The following is a 21428-nucleotide window of genomic DNA, read 5'->3' on the forward strand; positions in this document are numbered from 1 at the left end:
TTACTTAAAGAGTACTGAATCTCTTAGGACTGTGTAGAAAGGATTCTTGCTTTGTATAGGAAGGATAAACTAGTTGACTAACAACTGCTAAGATCTGTTTCCAGCAACATTATCTTTGCATCTGAACTCTATTTGAAAAAATTAGGTAAGAGTCTAGTTAACATGACCCTCCATCATACCCTGCCTCTAGCATTTTCTGCGTGTTAGCAATAAAGTAAAACTTGCTTACTCATTATGGACAGAACTTTGGAGAGATCTGATATATTATTTGCTTTTTTTCCCAAGGAGAATTCAGATATATTTGTGAGATCTGATTAGATCAAAGACTGAATGATGTGCATCTCATTTATAAGTGGATGTAAATTCTATCTTTTATTTGAAGTCCAAAGGAGATAGGGGTGAGAAAGGAAATTACTGTTTCTACAACCATCCCAAATTTCATTGTAGGCTTTACATTGCAGTAATAAATCGAGGTAACTAGATTTGCTTAGCTAAGATGGGTAGATTTATTGGTTCCATTTTAAAATTTTTATATGAATAAGTAAACTGCTACCAGTGCATATGCTGCATCTCTTCTAATGTTTTACTGCCATCTGCTCCCCTACATTCTGACATCATTAAACTGAAACAGTCCACTTGCCGTAAAGGCCTGACTGTAGCTTTTCCATTGTCAAAACTGGTGTGAAACATCTAAATATGCTCTGTCTCTTTACAGAACAAGTAGATTTTTGTTTCAAGCCATGACTCTCAGCTAGGAAAAAATAAAAGTAACTACTGTTAACTGCCTTCTTTCTTTTCTTCTAAATATCCTCTTATTGGAATTTATTTCCATGTCAGAAGCTTTCCAGTGCTGATGCAAGTGTGCAGTTGTGAAAGCTCTTCTTTCTCCCCATTTTCCTTTCATCCTGAGATTAAAATACTGAACCTTTTATAAGGGAAGATATCTGGACTTATTCATATATGCTTTCATTAAAGAATTATTACTTATTAATACATATGGTTTAAAATAGGGGTTGACAAACTGTGACCCTTGGTCACATCTGGCCCACCACCTGTTTCGGGGAATAAAGTTATGTTGGAGTTCAGCCATACTCATTTTTTTGCATGTTGACTGTGGCTCCTCTCATGCTGCAATGACGAGTTGAGTAGCTGCAACATAAACCATATGACCTACAAAACCTAAAGTATTTACTCTCTGGCCATTTATAGAAAAAAACTGCTAACCCTAGATTTGTACCATAAGAATAAGAAAAATTATGCTTGATAATTCTGTACAGTAGATACAAACTTTATTGGGGGTCGTGAGCACCCTTGATAGCTAAGGCACTCTGTTGCCTATTTGCTTGTAAGCATCACCTGTAAAAGAAGATACAGTCTTTTGGGGCAGGTATCTTATTCTTGGTTTTATCTTTTATACCAGAAGAGTACCTAGAAGTACCTACATCTGAAACAGTAGTAAGTAGTTGTTGACTGAGTGGATACTTTACTTTTTTAACTGTGTAAGATCTTATTTCAGACTGTAGTAATAATTGCCATTTATGAAGCATTTCTCACACATTCGAGGAACTGTACGTGAGCACTTTACTTACACTGACTCATTTAGCCCTCTCACAGATTGAGGTAGCTGTTATTGCTATTGTTCTACAGATGAGGAAAACTAAGACCCAGGAAGATGACATTTTTAAGTTCACACAGCTAGAAATTAGCAGAACTAGAAATGCAAGTATATATTAACACTAGTCATTATGCTAGATATACTGCTACCTCCGTAAAATAGCTGAGCAGTGTTTTCTGCTTTTAAAAGATGTGAAAGTCAAATGTAACTTTGGATAATGATGATAAAGTTTCGTTTATGTCAGAGATCTAATAACTTTAATTGAGAGTGCTATCATAGAGAATGAGTAGTAGAAATGTAAGGAGTGTCCCAGGCATAAATTTCTTTCCCTTTCTGCTTCATTGTTTTTACTTAACATTAAAACAGTTCTCTTTATCTGAGCAACTCAAACCTGAAGTACCTTTCTCCTTTATTTCTGAGAATAAGCTGCTTTCTCACTTACATAAATAGATGAAAATTGGTGGGAATATGGTAAAAGCCACATCCATTTGAGTTTCATATGTCAGAGCTCTAGATATAATGTGAATATAAATAATTTTAATGTTATTATGTCCTTACAGTTTTCTCATCCAAAGACAAGCAAACTTCTCCAAGCTTAATATTTTAAATAAATTCTTAGCCTAGAGTCTCTGTACACGTTCACCAGTGATCCTGTTACTGAGGTCCTTAGTCATGCCAAAGATTTGTTTTTGCTTTTTAAAGTATTTTATCTGAGTTTTTTTCCTTTTTGTTTCTTTTTCTTTATTACCCCCCTTCGCCCTTCCTTTCCCTCCTCTTTCACTCTCTCTTTTTTTTAACATGAAGCACATTGACCACCCTCAATTAAAGCATGGGCTTGTCTCCCCATTATAAAATTAGAAATTGGAGTGGTGATACTGAGATTACTTAGAAAATCCTGTATATAAGTGAAAAGTAAATCATTTGTCAAATTTTAATTGAATGATGTCAGAACCAGATATTTTGAGATCTCATATCTTTATCTGCAAGTTGCAAACCAGATTACTTTTGCTTATAACTCTGACCAAATTTAAGTTTTCTGTGTAAAGTCAGTTGGGCAGGAGAAAAAGGCATGTCTGTGTGTCCCACATTTTGATGATGTGTGATGCAACAAAAAGAGAACTGGACCTAATCCAAGTCCCCACACTCACTTTAATTAAGACCCTCTAGATCCAGTTTAATCTGGGTTCTTAGAGTTGAAAGACTGGTTGCTAATGGAAGAAACTAACCTTCCGAAGTTGCAGAAATACTTGATACTCAGCCTTGGGCGCACCTGTTCCAGTTCTTAATGGCATACATACCAGCATTCTCCACTGCTTAGAGAAATGATAATAGTTTAATCTGTCCAGTTTTGCTTTTAATCACTGAATTAAAAAATCCTTGATTCGATATAATAAAATTTGCACAAACCTCTCTAGAATGTGCTTTCCTCTGATCCTAGATCTTGGCTTAAGTTTAAATCCTCTCTATTTCTACTGGATATGATTTCATGCATGGATTATGAAAAGTAGATTGTTGTTTATGCTTGTAACATAAGGATCTTGACATACAAAATGTACAGATTCTGTGCTGCTCTTGGCCACCATCTGTCTGAGATGGTTGGGGAAGGGGCAGAGGAGAGAGCCATGGCTGTGACACGATAATACGCACGTGTGTTGCCATCACTGCAGCCCAATTTAGTATGTGTAAAATTGCTACCATACCTTTGTGAACATATTCTCTGAGATGTTGAACTATAATACTTTATCTCTGCAAGAGTGCCAGAATGTCACTTTGATGTAGCCCAGTTATTTATATAAGTACATTAGCTTCAGTGTTTATAACAGGAACACTCCTTGCAGCTGAGCCACTTGTTTTTCACACCAGAAAACCTCACATATGACTTCTGTCGTGTTAGGGATGTAAACATTTGTCTTTTTTCTTTTAGGGGGGGAGCATTAGTGTTCTTGATATCAGCCCTGTTTTGGAGGGCTTTCAATGATTTTATTAAAGTTAATTGACATACAAAACTATATTGGTTTCTGGTGTACAACAGTGATTCAACAATTACATACTTTGTGAAATGCTCACCATGGTAAGTGTAGTTACCTTCCAATCATCCTAAAAAGACATTACAATATTATTGATTATATTCCCTATGCTGTACTTTCATCCCCATGACTTACATATTTTATAACTGGGAGTTTGTACCTCTTTACCCCTTCACCTATTTCACCCATCTCCTGGCTCCCTCCCCTCTGGCAACCACCAGTTTGTTGCTGTGTTTATGAGCCTATTTTTGTTTTGTTTGTTTTGGTGCATATAATTGAAATCATATGGTATTTGTCTTTTAATGTCTGGATGTCAGCTCTATTCTGACTTAAATAAGAATGAAATATGGAATTTTATTAAAAATTTTATGGTTATCCCTAGGTTTACTGCCATAACTTTCTCTGCTGCTTCATCTTAATTCAAATGTAGCAGTTGGAATATCTACATCAGCATAAAGTTTGTACAATGGATACAACATTCTAATGCTCCAAGCCTGTTTGTCCTTGGCAAAAATATTAAATCTATAACTACATTTCCTTTTTGAAGCAGTTATATAAATCTTCTTAAATGTTTCTCAAACATGAAGAATCTAGTCTTATATCCATATGTTTTATTTCAAGGACTTTGCAGCCATTAATTATAATGGCTGACAAGTATGGGCAGCCAGGTTTAAGGGAAAGATAAGTCTCTATTGGAAACTTTCACAGAATACATGAAGGGCTTAAAAGTGATAATCTAAGCTGTTAGTCATACCAGGGCAATTAAAAAATAATTCTTTCAAACCTACTTGTAGATTTCTTCTAGAAAGCTCATTAAGATAATTAAAACAATAGAAATTACTCATCTTAGTTACCACTATTCCCTCCTAAACTGATCCGGAAGTTAGTACTTGCAGGTGGAGATCACATTTAAGGAGCTCTGTCTCTGTGCTTTCATGAGTCAAGGCAGTGACTGGAGAAGGGCGTGGCACACAGTAGGCATGTAATGAATATTTGATGATGAAAGCATAGGGACATAGGTTTTGGAGGCAGTCAGAGATGGTTTTGGATCCCAAATTCCCCACTGCCCTCCTCTGGACTCCATGATGCACTGCCCTGGTTTTTCTCCTACTTCTTTCTGTCCCAAAGTATTTATGTTATTTGCCTTATGCCTTAGGGGCGCCTCTGTTTTCATGCTGTTCTGCCCCTTTCCAATTGCATTAACTCCCCCAGCCTCAGAGAGCATCAAGATGCTTATGACTCTTGAATCAATTCTTCTAACTCAGATCTTTTTCCTGAGTTCATATATTCCTTAGACTATCAGTACTTACTAGATAAACTAAAAGCACCTCCAAATAAAAAAAAAAACCAAAACCAAAAAAAAAAAAACCTGTGAGCTTTATGAGGGAAAGGACCATACGTGTTATCCCCTCTACTTCACTCCTGTGCCCAGCATAGGGCCTGCTGCATTGTTAGGCTCTCACTATCAATTTGAACTGGATGAATATCCATAATTAAACTCATTATCTGTCCCTCATTCTAGCACTTACCCCACTGTGACGTAATTGACTGCTTACTGGTCTTTAACCTTCTCCATGAGGGCAGAAATCATGTCTTCCTTGTTCATTGTGGTGATAAAACAGAGCACATTTTTAGGTACCTAATAATTGTTCAAGAAAACATTTGCTTCATGTTACTGCTTTTCAAGACCTTGAGCTAGTCGTTTATCCTTTCTGAGCTTTATGTTCTTGATCCATTAAATAGTAGCATAATAATATTACCTTATAATGCTGTGTTGTAAAGATGAAAAAGTAAGTATCATATGTATAAAATTTCCCATGTATTTCTCTTTTTATTACAGAAAAAAGTTTAAATACATATACACATGCCTTTAACTAGAGACTAGGTCTCTTCTGCATGTATACTGCAAGGGATGGGGATTTGGAAGGAATTACACATTAAAAGCGATTTAAGAGTCAAACAAAATGTAATATATGGACCTTAGTTGCATCCTGATTAATACTGTGTTGGAGTTTGTTGCAGGCAGAATAATAATCCTCCCCCCAAAAATGTCAATGTCCTAATACCCAGAACTGCAGATGTTATATTACATGTTAAATTAAAGTAAGGGGATTAGGCCGTGCAGATGGAATTACAGTTGTTTATCAGCTGACCTTATAGGATATTATCCTGCATCAGCTTGGTGGTCCCAGTGTAATCACAGGATCTTTAGAAGTGGGAGAGGGAAGCAGAAGAGAGGGTCAGAGTGATACAGCGGGAGGCCTCAGCCTGCTTTGCTGGCTTTGAGGTGGCAGGAGAGGGCCACGAGCCATGGAATTTGGGCTGCCTGTAGAAGCTGGAAAAAGCAAGGAAATGAATTTTCCCTAGAGCTTTTAGAAAGAAACACAGTCCTGCCAATACCTTGATTTTGGCCCAGTAATGACCATGTAGGAGAACTATAAAATAGTACACTTGTGTTTTTTTAAGACAATAAGTCCTTAGTAATTGGTTACAGCAGCAATAATAAACTAGTACAGGGAATAATAAGAAAAAGTTGAAAATTGGTTATTTGGTAACAATAAGGAAAATTTTAGTTTAGGTATGATAATGGTTATTATGGCTAGGTTTTTAAAAAGTATTCTTATAGAGATGATAACTGAAAATATTGTAGATTAAATGATATATCTGAAATTTGCTTAAAATAGTTCAGAGATGGCAGGAGAGTGAGTGGGATATGCATGAAATGTGATTGGTTATAAAGTGATAAATTTTTAAAGCTGATTTGTTTCCCTTGTTACATTTTACTGGTTTTTAAAATAATGAATTGTTGCCTTAGCATTCCCAAAAAATGATCAATGCTTTTTCTTTTTAAATTCCAGAATCATTGTGAGTTCATGGGTTTAAACATATTTGAAGTATTTTAATCCTTTGTAGTTACTATTCTTATTAATACTCAGCTGTCTCATCTGCTTCCTCAAACCCATTTGATGCAACTTTAGTAGTTTTTGATACCTTACTTAACTTTTGACAAGATATTCTGGAGTAGTTTTTGATACCTTAACTTTTGACAAGATATTCTGGAGTAGTTTTTGATACCTTACTTAACTTTTGACAAGATATTCTGGAGTTTTTTTTGTTCATTATTTTCCTCAGAATCAGCTGCTTCACTAAGAAGTCTGGTTTCTTTTAGTAGGAAGACAGTCCTTTTGGTGCTAGAGTCATTCATTCTCAAAACAAAGATTTATTAAACAATATGCCTGGGGACTGTTCTAGGTGCTAGAGATTATAGCAATGAACAGAATAGATGGTGTCCCTGGCCTCAAGGTGTAGGAAGATAGATAATAAAAAGCAGCAAAAGGAATATAATATACAATAGATGGAGTTGAGTGCTATGGAGAAAGACAAACCAGTTAAGGAGTATAGAGAATGCTGGTTTATGGGGGAGGAGGTTGCTATTTTATATAGGGTAGTCAGAGAAAGCTACTTTGATAAAAGGACCTGTGAGCAGAGAGCCTAAAGGAGGCAGGGAGCAAGCCATGCAAACAGCTGGGGGAACGATTTCCAGGCAGACAGAATAGAATGTACTGGAATAGAATCGGAAGTATACTGGTCATTTGTAGAAATTGTAAGGAAGTCAATGTTCTTGTATGTAGTGGGCAAAGGAAGAGTGTCCGGTCAGGTTAGAGAGGTAGCAAGAGTCAGATTCTATAGGATCTTTGGTTGTACTTCTGAGTTAGAAAGGAGTTACTGAAGTGTTTTGAGCCAGAGCAGCAGCATGATCTGACCAGTTTTTACTGTTTGCTGTATTGTTGGCATCAGTCGCTGCAATAAGCCAAACAAGAGGGTGGTGTGGACCGGATCAGGATGTACTACAGAGGGGTGAGAACTCATCACGTGATTTACTTCTCATATTGTCATGAGCAGTTCATCTTCCAACCCAGATTTGCTCTCCTGATGAGTAATATGTTCACTAATTCAAAAGCACTACATCTAGTAAGAGTAACTTACCTTAAATGACACGAGCAACATCTGTTTGCCTTAACTTTGTCTTTTGGGATATCACCCCCCAGCCTTAGCTGACTTGGTTAAGTTTCCAAGTAAGGTTTGACATAATATAGTAGTTTTTTACCTAGTACATATCAGTATATATCAGAATATTTTACTGGTAGTTGAGTTTGACTTGAACGAAAAGAGTTAACTGATGAATTTCATGCCTATTCAAGTACAGTCTGGCCAGTTGTTTAATGTATGCATTATAATTTTCACTACTGTTTTTTTTTCAAGTGGATTGGTTTAGAGTTAGCAGTCTTTTTAACAGCGGTAGAAAGCAAAAGTATCAAATAACCCACCTTATTCTTAATACAGTTAGAAAACATCTGTTGCAGAGAATTCACACATGGTACTACCAAGAGTTCTACTGGTTTTAATCTGTGTTTTCCTTCTGGAAACGATTTTTATTAACAAGTGCCTTTTTAGTGAGCTCAGCTATTTTTGAAGCACACAGTAGGAAATTAGATAATTTCTAATTCCTTATGTATTACATAGTATTTTATAGTATTATATATTACCTTTGTAATATATAACATAATATATAAATCCCCAGTATTATACTTATGTGGCCCATCAGTGCAGAAGTTACTTGGATAAACTTGATAGTTATTTTGTTAAGGCCTTACACGATTAGAAAAGAAAATTAAATCTCAGGAAAAGATTGATCAAACCTTGTGTTAACTTATTTGCTAAGTAATGCAAACCTGAATCATCTGCTTGGGGGGAAAAATGCAACTAAGATCTTTCTAGGATAAAGAATTTTGACTTTATCTTTCCAAATGATATATAACAAAGATTTCCATAAGAACAAGGGGTAAGTATTCTTCTAAATTAATGAATGTTATGTGGTTCATTTAAAAATTCTTTGTCTCCAATTTATAGTCTGTAGTCTGAGAGAGAAATTTATTTCTTTGTAGTAAATTAAATTTCATATTTAGTAAGTCAGGATCTGTTTACTTTTTTAAAAAAACTATTACCTTTAGAAATCTCATGTATATCAGACAAATACTTTAAAAACTGGGAACTCAATACATTGTGGGTTGGACATGTTTTATTTGGCAACTTTATACTGAGAATATATTCTGGTATGCAGCTAGGTTTTCCCATTAATTTATATTTATGTATTTTCTGATAATCTTTGTAATACTAGGTTTGACTGTCATGCTAACAGACAAAAGCATAGAATATGTATGAAGGTATGTCATTCTAAACCTTTAGACAACTCATAAATAACCATTCTAAAGTTAGAAAAAGATGTTTTCACCAATCACTATTGGTCTGGAGAGCAGCTGGTAGTTTACCTTTCTAGATGAAGTGTATTTTGTACAAAAGAAAAACATTTTCAGACATGGTCCCAGTGGAGTAGGGATTAGCCACAAAAGAAACCAAATTTAATGGAAGTTGCTCAAGATTTCAGGTTAAAAAGGAAAACCTGAGTCAAACTAACTTCCTTCTAATATTCTCATTGTGACACTTTACTGACTCACTTATTATTCATTTTGAATAAATCACTTAAATTCTTTGTGACTTAGATTCCTAGACTATGAAATGGGGCTAATCAGTGGTCCTATTTAATAGTTCCACTAGAACGTGAGGGAAAAAATTTTGTTTTCAAACAAGTAGATTATCATCTTTAAGCTGTCTTTAAAGAGACATTTATTTTTTTGTACATAAAAGTGATGATGATAGGTTCAATAAATTTGAAGTATTTTGGTCTGTGTGCTACCTGTGGCAGATGGTTTTTCTCTGTGTGTAGTGCCATTCTCCACAGAAATATGAAGGAAGCAGGGCTCGTTTTGTGGTGCCTCCCCTCCTCCCAAGACCTCACCTTCTCATGTCTCTTCTCCCCATTAGGCAGGAGAGCAGGGGGCTGGCACTTAACAGCTCCAGAGTTGCCCAGTCCTGTGCAAGAGTAGTGAGAAGTTCAATCTGCGGAAGTGAAACATCACATTATTCATATGGGAAATAACTGTGCTTTGGAAATGTTCAGGGCTTGGTTGGTAATTAGCAGGACTTCTGTGGCTTTGTGTGCGGGCCAGTATGCTACCAACACAGCAACAAAATGGAGCTGTGAGATTTTCTGTCTTATCCAGAGTGGTTAAAGTGGGGCAGGAACAGAAAGCAAGGCTGTTCTTCCCAAGGAAGGGACAGCAGTAAGTGTAGAGCCTTTTTATATGTGTTTCAGACACAGTCACATGTTTCATGTTTAAGAACAGCTTCTCATGTAATAAGTTAGTTCCCCGTGTACCTTCTCCTTGAGGCATGGGCCAGATGGATTTTGTCCCATTTTACAATGACTGATGGAGAATTACCACACTCTTTTATTGCTAAAAATGTCTCAGTGACTCAGTACTTTGGGGCTTATGCATAGATAATATGATAAAATACAGGCATATGGTAGATGAAAGGGCTTGACTCTCTTTGAGGTCTGATTTTCAGATTTTTCAATTGGTAACTTTCCCACTGTTTGAAATCCTGAACTTAATCCATGTTTTAAAAGTATCTACTCCATAGTGCTCTTTAAAAAGGCAAAATGGAAGTGATTTGGAACCTTCCCTTTTTCACTTGATGAAATACTGATTTTTTGCTTTCTATTTATAAGAAAGTTTTTTGGTAATAGGTAGAAAGATGTATATATACAGTTTTGTTTTAAATTTTTAAATTTTTTAAATTTATTTTTTATTAAGGTATTATTGATATACACTCTTATGAAGATTTCACATGTAAAAACAATGTGGTTACTACATTCACCCATGTTATCGTGTCCACCCATTCCCAGTCCAGCTGACTTACTAGAAACATGGGCAGTAGGAGAGCACCCTGGCCTGCAGAGTGCATTTCACAGCTCAGGTGCCAGGCAGAGTGCTGTAGCACATGTGCTGGGTGTTCATAAACCCTGGGCTTCCGGGTCTGTAAGTGTGTCATTGCAAACAGGCTTTATTTTGGTGAGGGAGAATTATCTGTTTCAGTATCCTAATTAATCTTATCGAAATCTAACCATACCTTTAATATGAATCCTGTCAATACACCCACATAGACATTGTTAATTCACATTATTTATATGTTTTTCTTAAAAGTTGTTCCTTTAAACCTTTTAAATACATGTGTTTTCAATTCCATCTCACTTTAATTGCCTGCCAGTAAGAAGCAGGCCTTCTGTTGGTTTCAGTCTTTCAGTTTTCTCATTTATTCACGTATGCATTGATTCCAGTTTATTCATTCATTTATTTATGTGTTCATTCCAGACACTGTACTAGCTACTAGGGTGATGAATAAGACACACATAGTTCCTGCCCTCAGGGAGCTTACTGTCTAGTTCTGGAAGGAAACATAGGTATATGTAGTAGAAGCAGTAATAAAGGCATTCACAGAAAATTAATTATGGGAATATAGAAGAGAAACATTTAATCTGGATTATGTGGAAGAGGTAGCAGGGAGAGATAATTCAGGGAGGATTTTTGAAGTAGTTGACTTCTGGGCTGAATTTTGTACAGTAAGTAGTCGTTACTAGGTAACTAGAAAGAAAGGTAGGGAAATGACAGCATAGACAGCCTGTGCATAGATAGCTCCATTCACAAGGAAAAGTGAGGCAGTTAGGTATTGGCTGCAACATGAAGAGAAGGGCAGCAGTGAGTGATGGGGCTGCCGGGGCCTGTGTGCAGTGCCTAGAAAGGTAAACTACATTCGATGATCACAGTGATCACAGGTGGAGCCTTGAAACAGTTTGTGCAGGGTTGTGATTGGTTAAGATTTCAGTCCTAGGTGGCAGTGGGGAGGATGAATTTAAGGAGGACAGGACATTTTGGCAGCTAGTCCAAGTAGGAGACAAGGAGGACCTAAACCAGGACGATACTGTAGGAACGGAGATGAGAGGCAGAATCAAGAACTGTTTGTTAGAACAGCAGTTCCCATTATAACAAAAGATGGAGGGAGAGGAATGCCTTGGGATAATTCTTACATAGGTACCTTATTTGACCAGGTGACTGATTTTTAGAGAAAACAGGAAGACAGAGAATATAGTGAGTTCATTTTTGTTTTTGTTATCTTTAATACATTGGAATTTTTTAATGTGCCTGTGATATATTTGGAGTTAAATCTAATTAATGGTTAGCAGAGATGTCTGGATGACCAGAAATATCTTGCTGTCAATATTCACCTGAATCACATTTCCTCCTGGAAGCAGAGGTAACTCTGCTTTTCCTACAACTCATCTGTCATGTGTATTCGTCTGTCATCTCTTCCTTTGTGTTGTAATCTTTGATTTTCTTTTCTATTTATCTCTGTAGTCACAGTCCAGTGCTTGGTACATAACTCCTTCATAAATGTAAGTGAAAAGTGAGTGAATAGGTTATTTTTAAAACTCGTATCATTTGATTATTTGAAAAAGTTTGATTATTAGAGAATCTCATTCTAATCCTTCTGTGTTTTAACTCCTAGCACCTTCCACTGGAAGAATCTCAAACAGTGTGACATCCTTAGGAGCAGTGGCACCAGTCAGCTCAGCTGGAAGTCAGCCCCAGCCAAGTGACCAGGACACTTTAGTGCAAAGAGCCGAGCATATTCCAGCGGGGAAACGAACTCCAATGTGTGCCCACTGTAACCAGGTTATCAGGTTGGGTTTTTTTTTTGAAATTTTCTTGACAGTACTTTGTACCAATGTTGATTTTTTTTAATGATAAATGAAAATCAAATGAAAAATTTGAAATTTTTTTATTAGTGCAAATGTTCTTGCCATATTTCTATGTACTAGTTGTAATTGAAGTAGATAAATAATAAATATTTGTTAGGACCTATTTAATGAAAAGTAATTCTCTGTGGAAATAAGACTAAAAATATCACTTTATTAGTTACTAATTCCTATTAGAACTTAGGAAAAATCATGATTATCATGGCCTTTCAGAGAATAATAAAATTTTAAGACTCAAAAGAACTCTGAAGATCATTTATCTGAACTTGATTATTTCACAAATTATAAAAGTGAGGACTTTCATGTAGATGAAAAATAACTAGTGATGTAAAATAAAGAACTTTGAGCCCTAGAGTAAAAAAAAGATTGGGTTGTCACACACAAGCACTGGAAGGTATAATTACCTTCAGATTTTATTCATAAATGCTTAAAATTTTAGATTAAGTTATAACCTCCTTCTTTAAAAATATTTTTTATCCAAATCTGTTTTATTGTTTCTTAAATTCCAAGAAGGAAAAAAGGCCCAGAGATCTTAAAAGTTATTGTACTATATGGTCACTTACTAAATCTCTGAATGTTTCTTAATAAGTGGCTTTTAAAATGTTACAAGGTACAGGTATGAATGTTGACGGCAAGGACTCCTACCAGCAGGACCTCATTGCCTCTGAGTTGCCTTGTTGGCAGTGAGAAATCAGTTGAAATGACTGCTCCCCTGATGTGCTGCTTCTTAATGTATTCTGTTTGAAAAAGTTATTGCTTAATGTTTCTAGATAGCACTGAAAATGGAGCCCAAGAAGCCTCAATGCTTTAAGAACCAAATATAAATATTCATCTACTTAACCCACTATTAAATAATAAATGTATCAAGAACACAGTACACAGTACATGATTAAAAGTAAAATAGCTTTTGTATTTTAAAGGTAGTCCACATTCATTGTGACATTTCAAAAATATGGAAAAATAGCAGGCAAAAATAAAAGTACATGTAATTCCACCTCCCAAGATAACTGCTATTAGTATTTTAGTTCATACTTTTAAAACATACACATATAAAGACAGATGTCATTGTGTATTGAAATAGAATCAATACAGTATTTTATAAATTGTTATTTTTCACTGAAGTTGTATTTTCCACAGTAAGCGCCTGCTTCACAAGAATTCGCCAGCAGCAGTGGTAGTAATAATAGTGGTTATGGGGAGAAGGAGAAAATCAGCAGATGTTTTCAAAGTCTTGCACAGTATCTGGCACCCAGAAGGCACCCAGTGAGTGGCTGACCTGAACAGATCATGCATGACACTGGTCCCCCTCATTGTCATGCCATAATATCGATTTGGTTAGATGTATTTTCATACAAGTACTACTTTAGGGTCACTGCCTTACAGAAATAATTTAATCTAATTTTAAATCTAATGTGGGGCTGCTGTGCTCCATCCAGTTAATAAAGCACTGTTTTTAACTACAAACTGTATTTAGTTGTTATATTTCAGTGTTTAGTATTAATAAAATAAAATTAAGTCTGACTTGTAACATTAGTTTTGTAAGTTATGGTACGAGATAACTGTCTTCTAGATAAAAGTACCCCTTGTGGAGATAGGAATCACTGCTGTTTGTGTGTTGTAAGCAAGTAATTATCGGATGGGTTAACAAAATGTCAAACCATATCATTTGCTGATTCATGTCTGATTATCATATTCTGTGACATCCTATAATCACTACTACCAGCACATCTGAGAAACTTACTGTGGAGAAAATATGAAGACCTAAATAGAAATTATTGTCCCTACCCCTGCCCTGCCTGCCTTGGTTTCAGTTTTAATGCCTGACCAGGATATGATTTTAATTCATAATCTTCTTGCCATTTGAAATAAAACACATATTGTATCAATAGCACGAATGGTCATCACTTAGTGGTCCCTCGTCTTTTAAATTTTATATTACTCTGGATTATTCCAGCACTTTTTATCAATTAAGCATTAAAGCTTCATTTACTAGGGAAGTTAATAGGAACAGGAATTAGTTCATGTCAAGATCACATAACGGTAATTAACATAGCACATTTGCTTGGTGCTCAGATGCTAAAGCAGCTTGAATAGATTGAGGTCAGTTCAGAAACGTAGTCAAAGCATAATTCTAGTTCTAGGCCTCAATGTATCATTTACCAAAGCAAGAAGGCCTTAGATCAAGTGACATTCTCTTGGACACCTGTTAAAAACAGGCTGCAGATGCAGGCTTGTTATTTTCAATTAACCTGGCAAACCCTGAGAAGTTTAAGATAATTTTATAATGTGTATTGTTTGCTTTCTATAGTGCAATTTGTATTACTCATTTATGATTTATATTGTTTTATTTTACATTTATTTTCTAAATAATCCAAGTCTTCAAAAACATTTTTTAAGTAAAGGAAAACTAAGGCCAATTATGTTTTTTCTTCTCTTTTTCTTTTTTTAGCAAAGTTAATTGTTTTTGGAAAGCTACAGAAACCTGAGTCACTGAACTGATTATGTCTTACAGAACATAGTTAGCTTAAAACTGTATAGATCATTTTATTTGTGTCATATGTTTAAATTTTTTTTTTGGTTTATTTGAATCTTGAAAACAGTATGGTTGTTTTGCCTGAGTTGTATTATTTCGACATTAATTTGATTAGTTGCCTTTTACAGATGGATAAATTCTACTGAGACTTTTTTGATTAAGTTTGCTATGGAATATTTCCAATCCATTTATGATAGAAGTACCATTTCTTTGACTGTTTGAATGTTGGACTACTGGTATTAAAGGAAAATAGAAAATCAGGCTAATATAGCCAAAGCCACATTTTAGTTTCCCAGTTAGTTTCACATTTTAACTTATGAAAACTGTAGCTTATGTCTTGACTCTTAGGTCTAGTGGCATTAAAATCTTTTGACCACTTGTGTTACATAGAGTTAACTCAACCACTCAGATTTAGCTTTAGCATCTTTGTGAAAGAAGTAAGGGATTTATGGTGCTTGCATTTCTTCTTAAGTATCGAATGCTTTAAAAAAAAATGCTTTTGTTCTGTTTTTGCCTGAAGTAAGCACTCATTGTTTATTCCAGTGAGAGAATTTTAACATTATTGATTTGTTTCTTGCTTAGTGATTTTCGAACTTTTCTTTTGAGGAGAGCCATCTCAGTTACCCGAAGGAGAGGCCAGCAGAGTTTTTTGCCTGTCTTATCATCCATTTCAATCTCTGAATGCTCCCTTGTTGATAGGTTTTATTTATTTTCCCTTTTGGTCAAGATTTGACTTGAAAATAAAAAGTTTCTAGGCTTAGTGTGTTAGCCCCTGAATTTAAGGAAGCAACCAAAACCGAAGACCAAGATTTATGAGCAAGACATAGACCAAGATTTAAAATTCACTGCAGTAAAAAATTGGTAAGATCACAAAAATTCTCATCATCTATGATGTGTAATATTATAGTGCCATTAAGATCCTGTTTTAGGATAATAATAATAATAATAATAATAATAGTTTAATATGTTCTTAGCATATGCCAATGTTGTCCAAAGAATTTTACCTGAATTCTCATAACGACCCTGTGAGGCAGTTATTATAATTGCCTCAGTTTCACTGATGAGAAAACCAAGGTACAGAGAAATTATTTATTTGCCTGAAGTCACATAGATAGTAAATGCTAGAAACTGAATTTTGAACCCAGATCTAATTTTAAATTTTATCAGTGCTTTTAACTACCACTACTTAGGAAAATGTTAATAGCATTACATTAAGATGAAAATATAGAAATATAAAACTCCAAAGTATGGTTCTAATTTTGTATAAAGAAAATATGTACCAAGATATTTAACATATATTACTAGTATGAATACACACACACACACACAGTCATATATACTACTGTATTAATCAGGAGAAAAAAAACTTCAACAGCCTTGCCATAACTTAAGAGTACAACCGTATACTTTTCTTTTTAATGTTTGAGTATGTAAGTGAGTAAAAAGGGAATAAATAATAGGTTGAACAGTTAAAGATTCTTTTTTCCCCACCAAAATGATTTTGTATCACATATATGCATTCCTAGACTCAAATAGATAGTCTGAGGCTCACTTTTCCAGTTTTTCATCTATGTATAAATTTAGTCACTCTATAAGCAACACTCCTTAAGTATTTTGTATGTCACCCCTTTTAGGCACCAATGATACAGAAATCAAGATATACTCCCTTCCCTTAAGGTTACTGTTATGGACTGAATTGTGTCCCCTTGAAATTAATAATAATAAGTCCTAACCCCCAAAGTCACAGAATATGACTGTATTAGAGTCTTTAAATAGGTAAAATGAAGACATGAGGGTGTACCATGATCAATATGACTGGTGTCCCTTAAAGCAGAGGAGATTAGGACACAGACATACATGACATACATGGGTGAAGACCATGTGAAGTCACATGGAGAGATGACCATTATAAGCCAGGGAGAGAGACCACAGAAGAAAGTTACCCTGTTCACAATTTGATCATAGACTTCTAAACTACAGAATTGTAAGAATAAATTCCTGTTGTTTAAGTCACCCATTTTGTGGTCCTTGTTAAGGCAGCCCTAGCAAGCTAATATAGTGATGCTCCAGTAAAAAATACAAACAAGCAGATCAACAACCGTATCAATGTAACTCCAGTAGAGATACACCTAGAAATCTCTTGGTGCACAAAAAGGGGTGAGCTTCAACAAACCAATTTCTTTTATTTGAAAGGAATGGCAAGCAATAAGGTTCAGTAATCTGCTTATAAAGTTGTTATTTGTATATAACATATCCACTGAAAACTTACGAAGTGTTAGCTAATTCTAAGGTGTGGTGATCATTACAATATATAAACATATCACACCAACACATTCTATACCTTAAACTTTTACAATGTTATATATCAATTATATCTCAATAAAATAAATATATTTTTTAAAGCCTCATGTGCAAGTTGCCATACAGCAGGTACCATAGAGTATAAAGATTAACAGGTAGTCCCCATTTTCATGTATCTTATCACCATTAACTGTTTTCCAAACCTCTTTTCTAAGAATCCCACTCCTTCAGGAATTACCACCTGTATTTCCACTCTTTTACCTCAACTCCAACAATCCTTTGACTACCCCATACCTCCTAGCAGCCTCTAATCCATTGATCCAAATAATTGCCTCTGTCCCTCGGGTCCCGATATCCACACTCTCTTCAGTCTGAATTCCATAGTCAGTCATTATAATCACTCCCTCACATACATCCTCAGTTCCTTTGCCCATCTCTCACTTGATCATATTTACTTAACTAAACCTGGATAAAAATCAACTGTTAGTCTGGGCCCATACCTGAACAGGTGGATGTGGCTGGAAGGAAACCCACAACCATACTAACCAATTTTACTTTAAATTCATGACGATTAATATCAGGTGGGTTCTTAATAGTGACAAAAATCTGATTTTCTCTAGTATGTTTACTTTCCCATTCTCCCAGAAAGCCACTTCATTTCTTCTTTCCCTTAAGCCTCTCATACCTCCTTTCCCATTCTCACTGTCAGCTGATAACTTTGATTCTTCTTTCACATAGGAAAGGGGAAACAAAGACAGGACATAGAGAAAACAAATAACAAAATGGCATTTGTAAATCCTGCTTTATAAGTAATTACATTAAATGTAAATAGGTTAACCACTCTAATTAAAAGAATGGCAGGATAGACAAAATCACAGTCTGACTATATTGTCCCTACAACAGATACACTTTAGATTAGAAGACATAGATAGGTTGAAAGTAAAAGTATAGAAAAATATCATGCAAACTGTAACCAAAAGAGAGCTTAATGCCTAATCACATAAATTAGGCATTAAGGAAAAAGTTGTTAATGATAAAATGTTGAATCTGCCAAGGTGGTATAATAGTAGTAAATAGACATCTAAATGTGTGAGGCAAAAAATGGCAGAATAGAAGAGAAAATATAAACAGTTTAACAACAATAGTTGGAAACTTCAGTACCCCATTTTCAGTTATAGTTATAAGAACTGCACAGAAAGTCAACAAGAAGTTTTGAACAACACTGTATACTAAAGAGACATAACAGATACCTCTAGAACATTGTATCTAGTAACAGGAGACTGTATATTCTTCTCAAATGCATATTTTCCAGGAGAGACTGTATGCTGAGCCACAAAACAAGTTTCAATAAATATAAAAGGTTTGAAGTCCTTGAAAATATGTTCTCTGACTAGAAATGAAGTGAAATTAGAAATTAATAACAGAAGGAAATTTGGGAAATTCAAAAATATGTGGAAATTAAACAACAGACTTCTGGATAACCAGTGGGTCAGAGAAGACATCAAAGAAGAAATTATACTTTTGAGATGAATGAAAATGAAGTATATCAAAACTTATTAAATGAAGCTAGAGCAGTGCTTGAGGGAAACTTACAGTGGCAGATGCCTATATTAAAGAAGGAAGATCTCAAATCAATAACATAACCTCTGCCTTCACACACTAGAAAAAGAAGAGCAAACTCTAAACCTAAAGCAAACAGAAGGAAGGAAACAATAAAAATGACAGTTGAAGTTAATTAAATAGAGAACTTTGTTTTTACATAGAGAAAATCAGTGAAACCAGAATTTGGTTCTTCGAAAAGATCAACAAAATTGACAAACCTTTAGATGAACTACTAAAAGAAAAAGACTCAAATGACTAAAACAACATACGTCTATTCTCTAGGCATGGGTCAGCCCAGTCATCTGCTCAGAATCTCACCAGGTGGAAATCAAGGGGTCAGCTCAGCTGCAGTTCTCATCTGGGGACCAGTGTCCTCTTCTGAGCTCACTGATGTTTTTGGTCAAGTCCAGTTCTTTGCAGTTATAGATCTGAAGCCCTCAGCTCCTAGAGTCCATCCCCAGTCTAGGCAGTTCACAACATGACTATTTGCTTTATTCCTAAGGCGGAGCAGGAGAGCATCTCCTGTTGCTTTTTACCCCTTTGAGTGCTCACCTGATTAGGTTAGACCCATGTAGGACAATATCTTGATTAACTCACTATCATCTGATTAGGAGACTCAGTTCCTTCTATATAATCCTTTTTGTCATATTGTAACTCCAGGGGAAAATCCTAGGGCAAAATATCTCTAAAACCAAAATCAGTCAAAGGGAGAAATGAAATTAAGAAACCCATTTTTTTCTTACAAGCAGTCATCCCATCTCTCTCTTGACTAGGCTGCAGCAGAAAAGAGCTCCACCCAACCTCTCTGGTCCAGATAAACCCTCACATGCCCTTGTAATTACTTTATTGATATGTAGATGGACTAATTGTCTCCACCCCTTGGAAACACCTATTGATACGCAGATGCACTAAAGCCAGGGGAGAGATTCTGGAAATATTGCAATTTTAGCCACAGCCAACTCCTCCAGAAATCTCGCCTCACAATCTACATGTTCCCCATCTTCCACAGTGGCCCCTGTCTGAGAAAACTGGAGCATTGTAACCAGACTAATGACATAAAATAGCAACAGCAGTAAAATCATGATAATCCTCAAGCTGGAGGCTTCAGCTAGGTTCATAGTCCTAGGCAGATTAAGTCCGTAGCTCGCCCATTCCACAGGTGATCAGTAGCAGAACAGGTAGGGAGTTCAGAGCAATCATCATGCAGCAGCTACAGCCAGGGGGCACATCCAGAACACAGGGACTGTAGAAAAAAATAACCTTAAGGGGGCAATAAGATACATGTTTTAATGACACCAACAAAGGCAAATCTTGTCCATCAGCTAGGATGCATGCAAGAGAGTAGTCCTATGATAGGACAGTGGCAGGAATGGGACCTCATCCTGGTCTAGTATAATAGACTTTCACCCCACTCTCTGTGGGAGTTACAGATGGGTCAATATATAGGACTATGGGAGGTACATGCACTGGCCATAAAGATAAAACAAAACTTCCTGTAAGATGCTTTTATCTCCTGGACGTTTTGGGTACACTACCATGATCTTTGGGGGTCACTCTGCTGTGAGGAATACCCTAGGCCAGCTTCCAGGCCTTTTCCCCAAGGTGACAGAAGGGCCAGTCATTGCTGGTCCATGTGTTGAAATGTCCAGGGCAACATCCATTCAACAGTGTCTCCAGGGTTTAATGTAGGTGGGGCTGGCAGCAGGATGTTGCTCTACTGGCCATATCCTAACTTCAATAACTCCGCTTTGGTTTGTACATACAGTTGTATAGGAGAGGCCTAAAGTGAACTGACCAACCCTGTAGACTGTTGGTGTCTGACTTCAGGCCAGATTTCAACAAACCATTGTATCTCTCTATCATTCCTGCCCCAGTAGGGTTATATGGTACATGAAACTTCCACTTTATGCCTAATTGCTGCACCCATTCTTGTAATGCATGTCCAGTGAGGTGGGTGCCTTGATTGCTCTCAATCACCTGCAGCTGGCCATAGGCTGCAAAGAGACACTCTAGGTCCCTCTTGGTAGTTTGCTGATCTGCACAACGTGCAGGAAGAGCAACCAGTAGGCCAGTAGCTGTATCCAAGCAAGCCATGGCATACTGATAATCCTTCTGATATGGACAGAGGCCCAATACAGTCTATCTACTACCTGACAAGGGGTATGAGCCCCTTTACTATTGTCCCATGTTGCTGTGGGACTCCGTGTAAGTCCCTCTTAGGGCACACAAGACTCTCCTTCCAGGCTCTGCTGACTTCTTCAAAGGTCAATGGCAAGCCCCACCGACAGGCTACAGCCCACATTGTCTTTTGCCCCCTGTGCAACAAATACTGATTGGGCCCCATCAGAGGCAGGCTTTCCTTCTAGCCAATGCACCTGGGCCAGTGTGCCTGCTTCATCATTCCCTGGGGATGCCAACATAACATAGGGTAATGGTCTTAGTCTGACCAGAGGCCTATAGGTTTTGCCGCAACTCTTACCCACAGAGGGGTTGGTGACCAACCATCTGGTTGGCATAGTACCATGTCAGTAGCCACAAGGTCATGCCCCGATAGATGGCCCAGCTGTCGGTGCAGACAATTGCAGAGGAGGGCTCCTGGGTGATTATGAGCCTACTGCCAGCAACTCAGCCCAT

The 21428-nt window shown here is 36.4% G+C and overlaps 1 protein-coding gene across 15 annotated transcripts in view; it reads left to right on the forward strand.

The window, feature by feature from the left end:
* PDLIM5 (PDZ and LIM domain 5) overlaps window positions 1-21428 on the forward strand; it is a 211458-nt gene that overhangs the window by 171368 nt on the left and 18662 nt on the right. For all 15 annotated transcript variants that reach the window (XM_057502450.1, XM_057502452.1, XM_057502453.1 and 12 more), the window contains one exon: window positions 12109-12283. In XM_057502450.1, coding sequence (XP_057358433.1) covers window positions 12109-12283 — 175 coding nt within the window. The remainder of the gene's footprint in view (window positions 1-12108; window positions 12284-21428) is intronic.

The sequence above is a fragment of the Manis pentadactyla genome, chromosome 5 (assembly GCF_030020395.1).
Source record: "Manis pentadactyla isolate mManPen7 chromosome 5, mManPen7.hap1, whole genome shotgun sequence".
In the NCBI taxonomy this organism is placed as follows: domain Eukaryota; kingdom Metazoa; phylum Chordata; class Mammalia; order Pholidota; family Manidae; genus Manis; species Manis pentadactyla.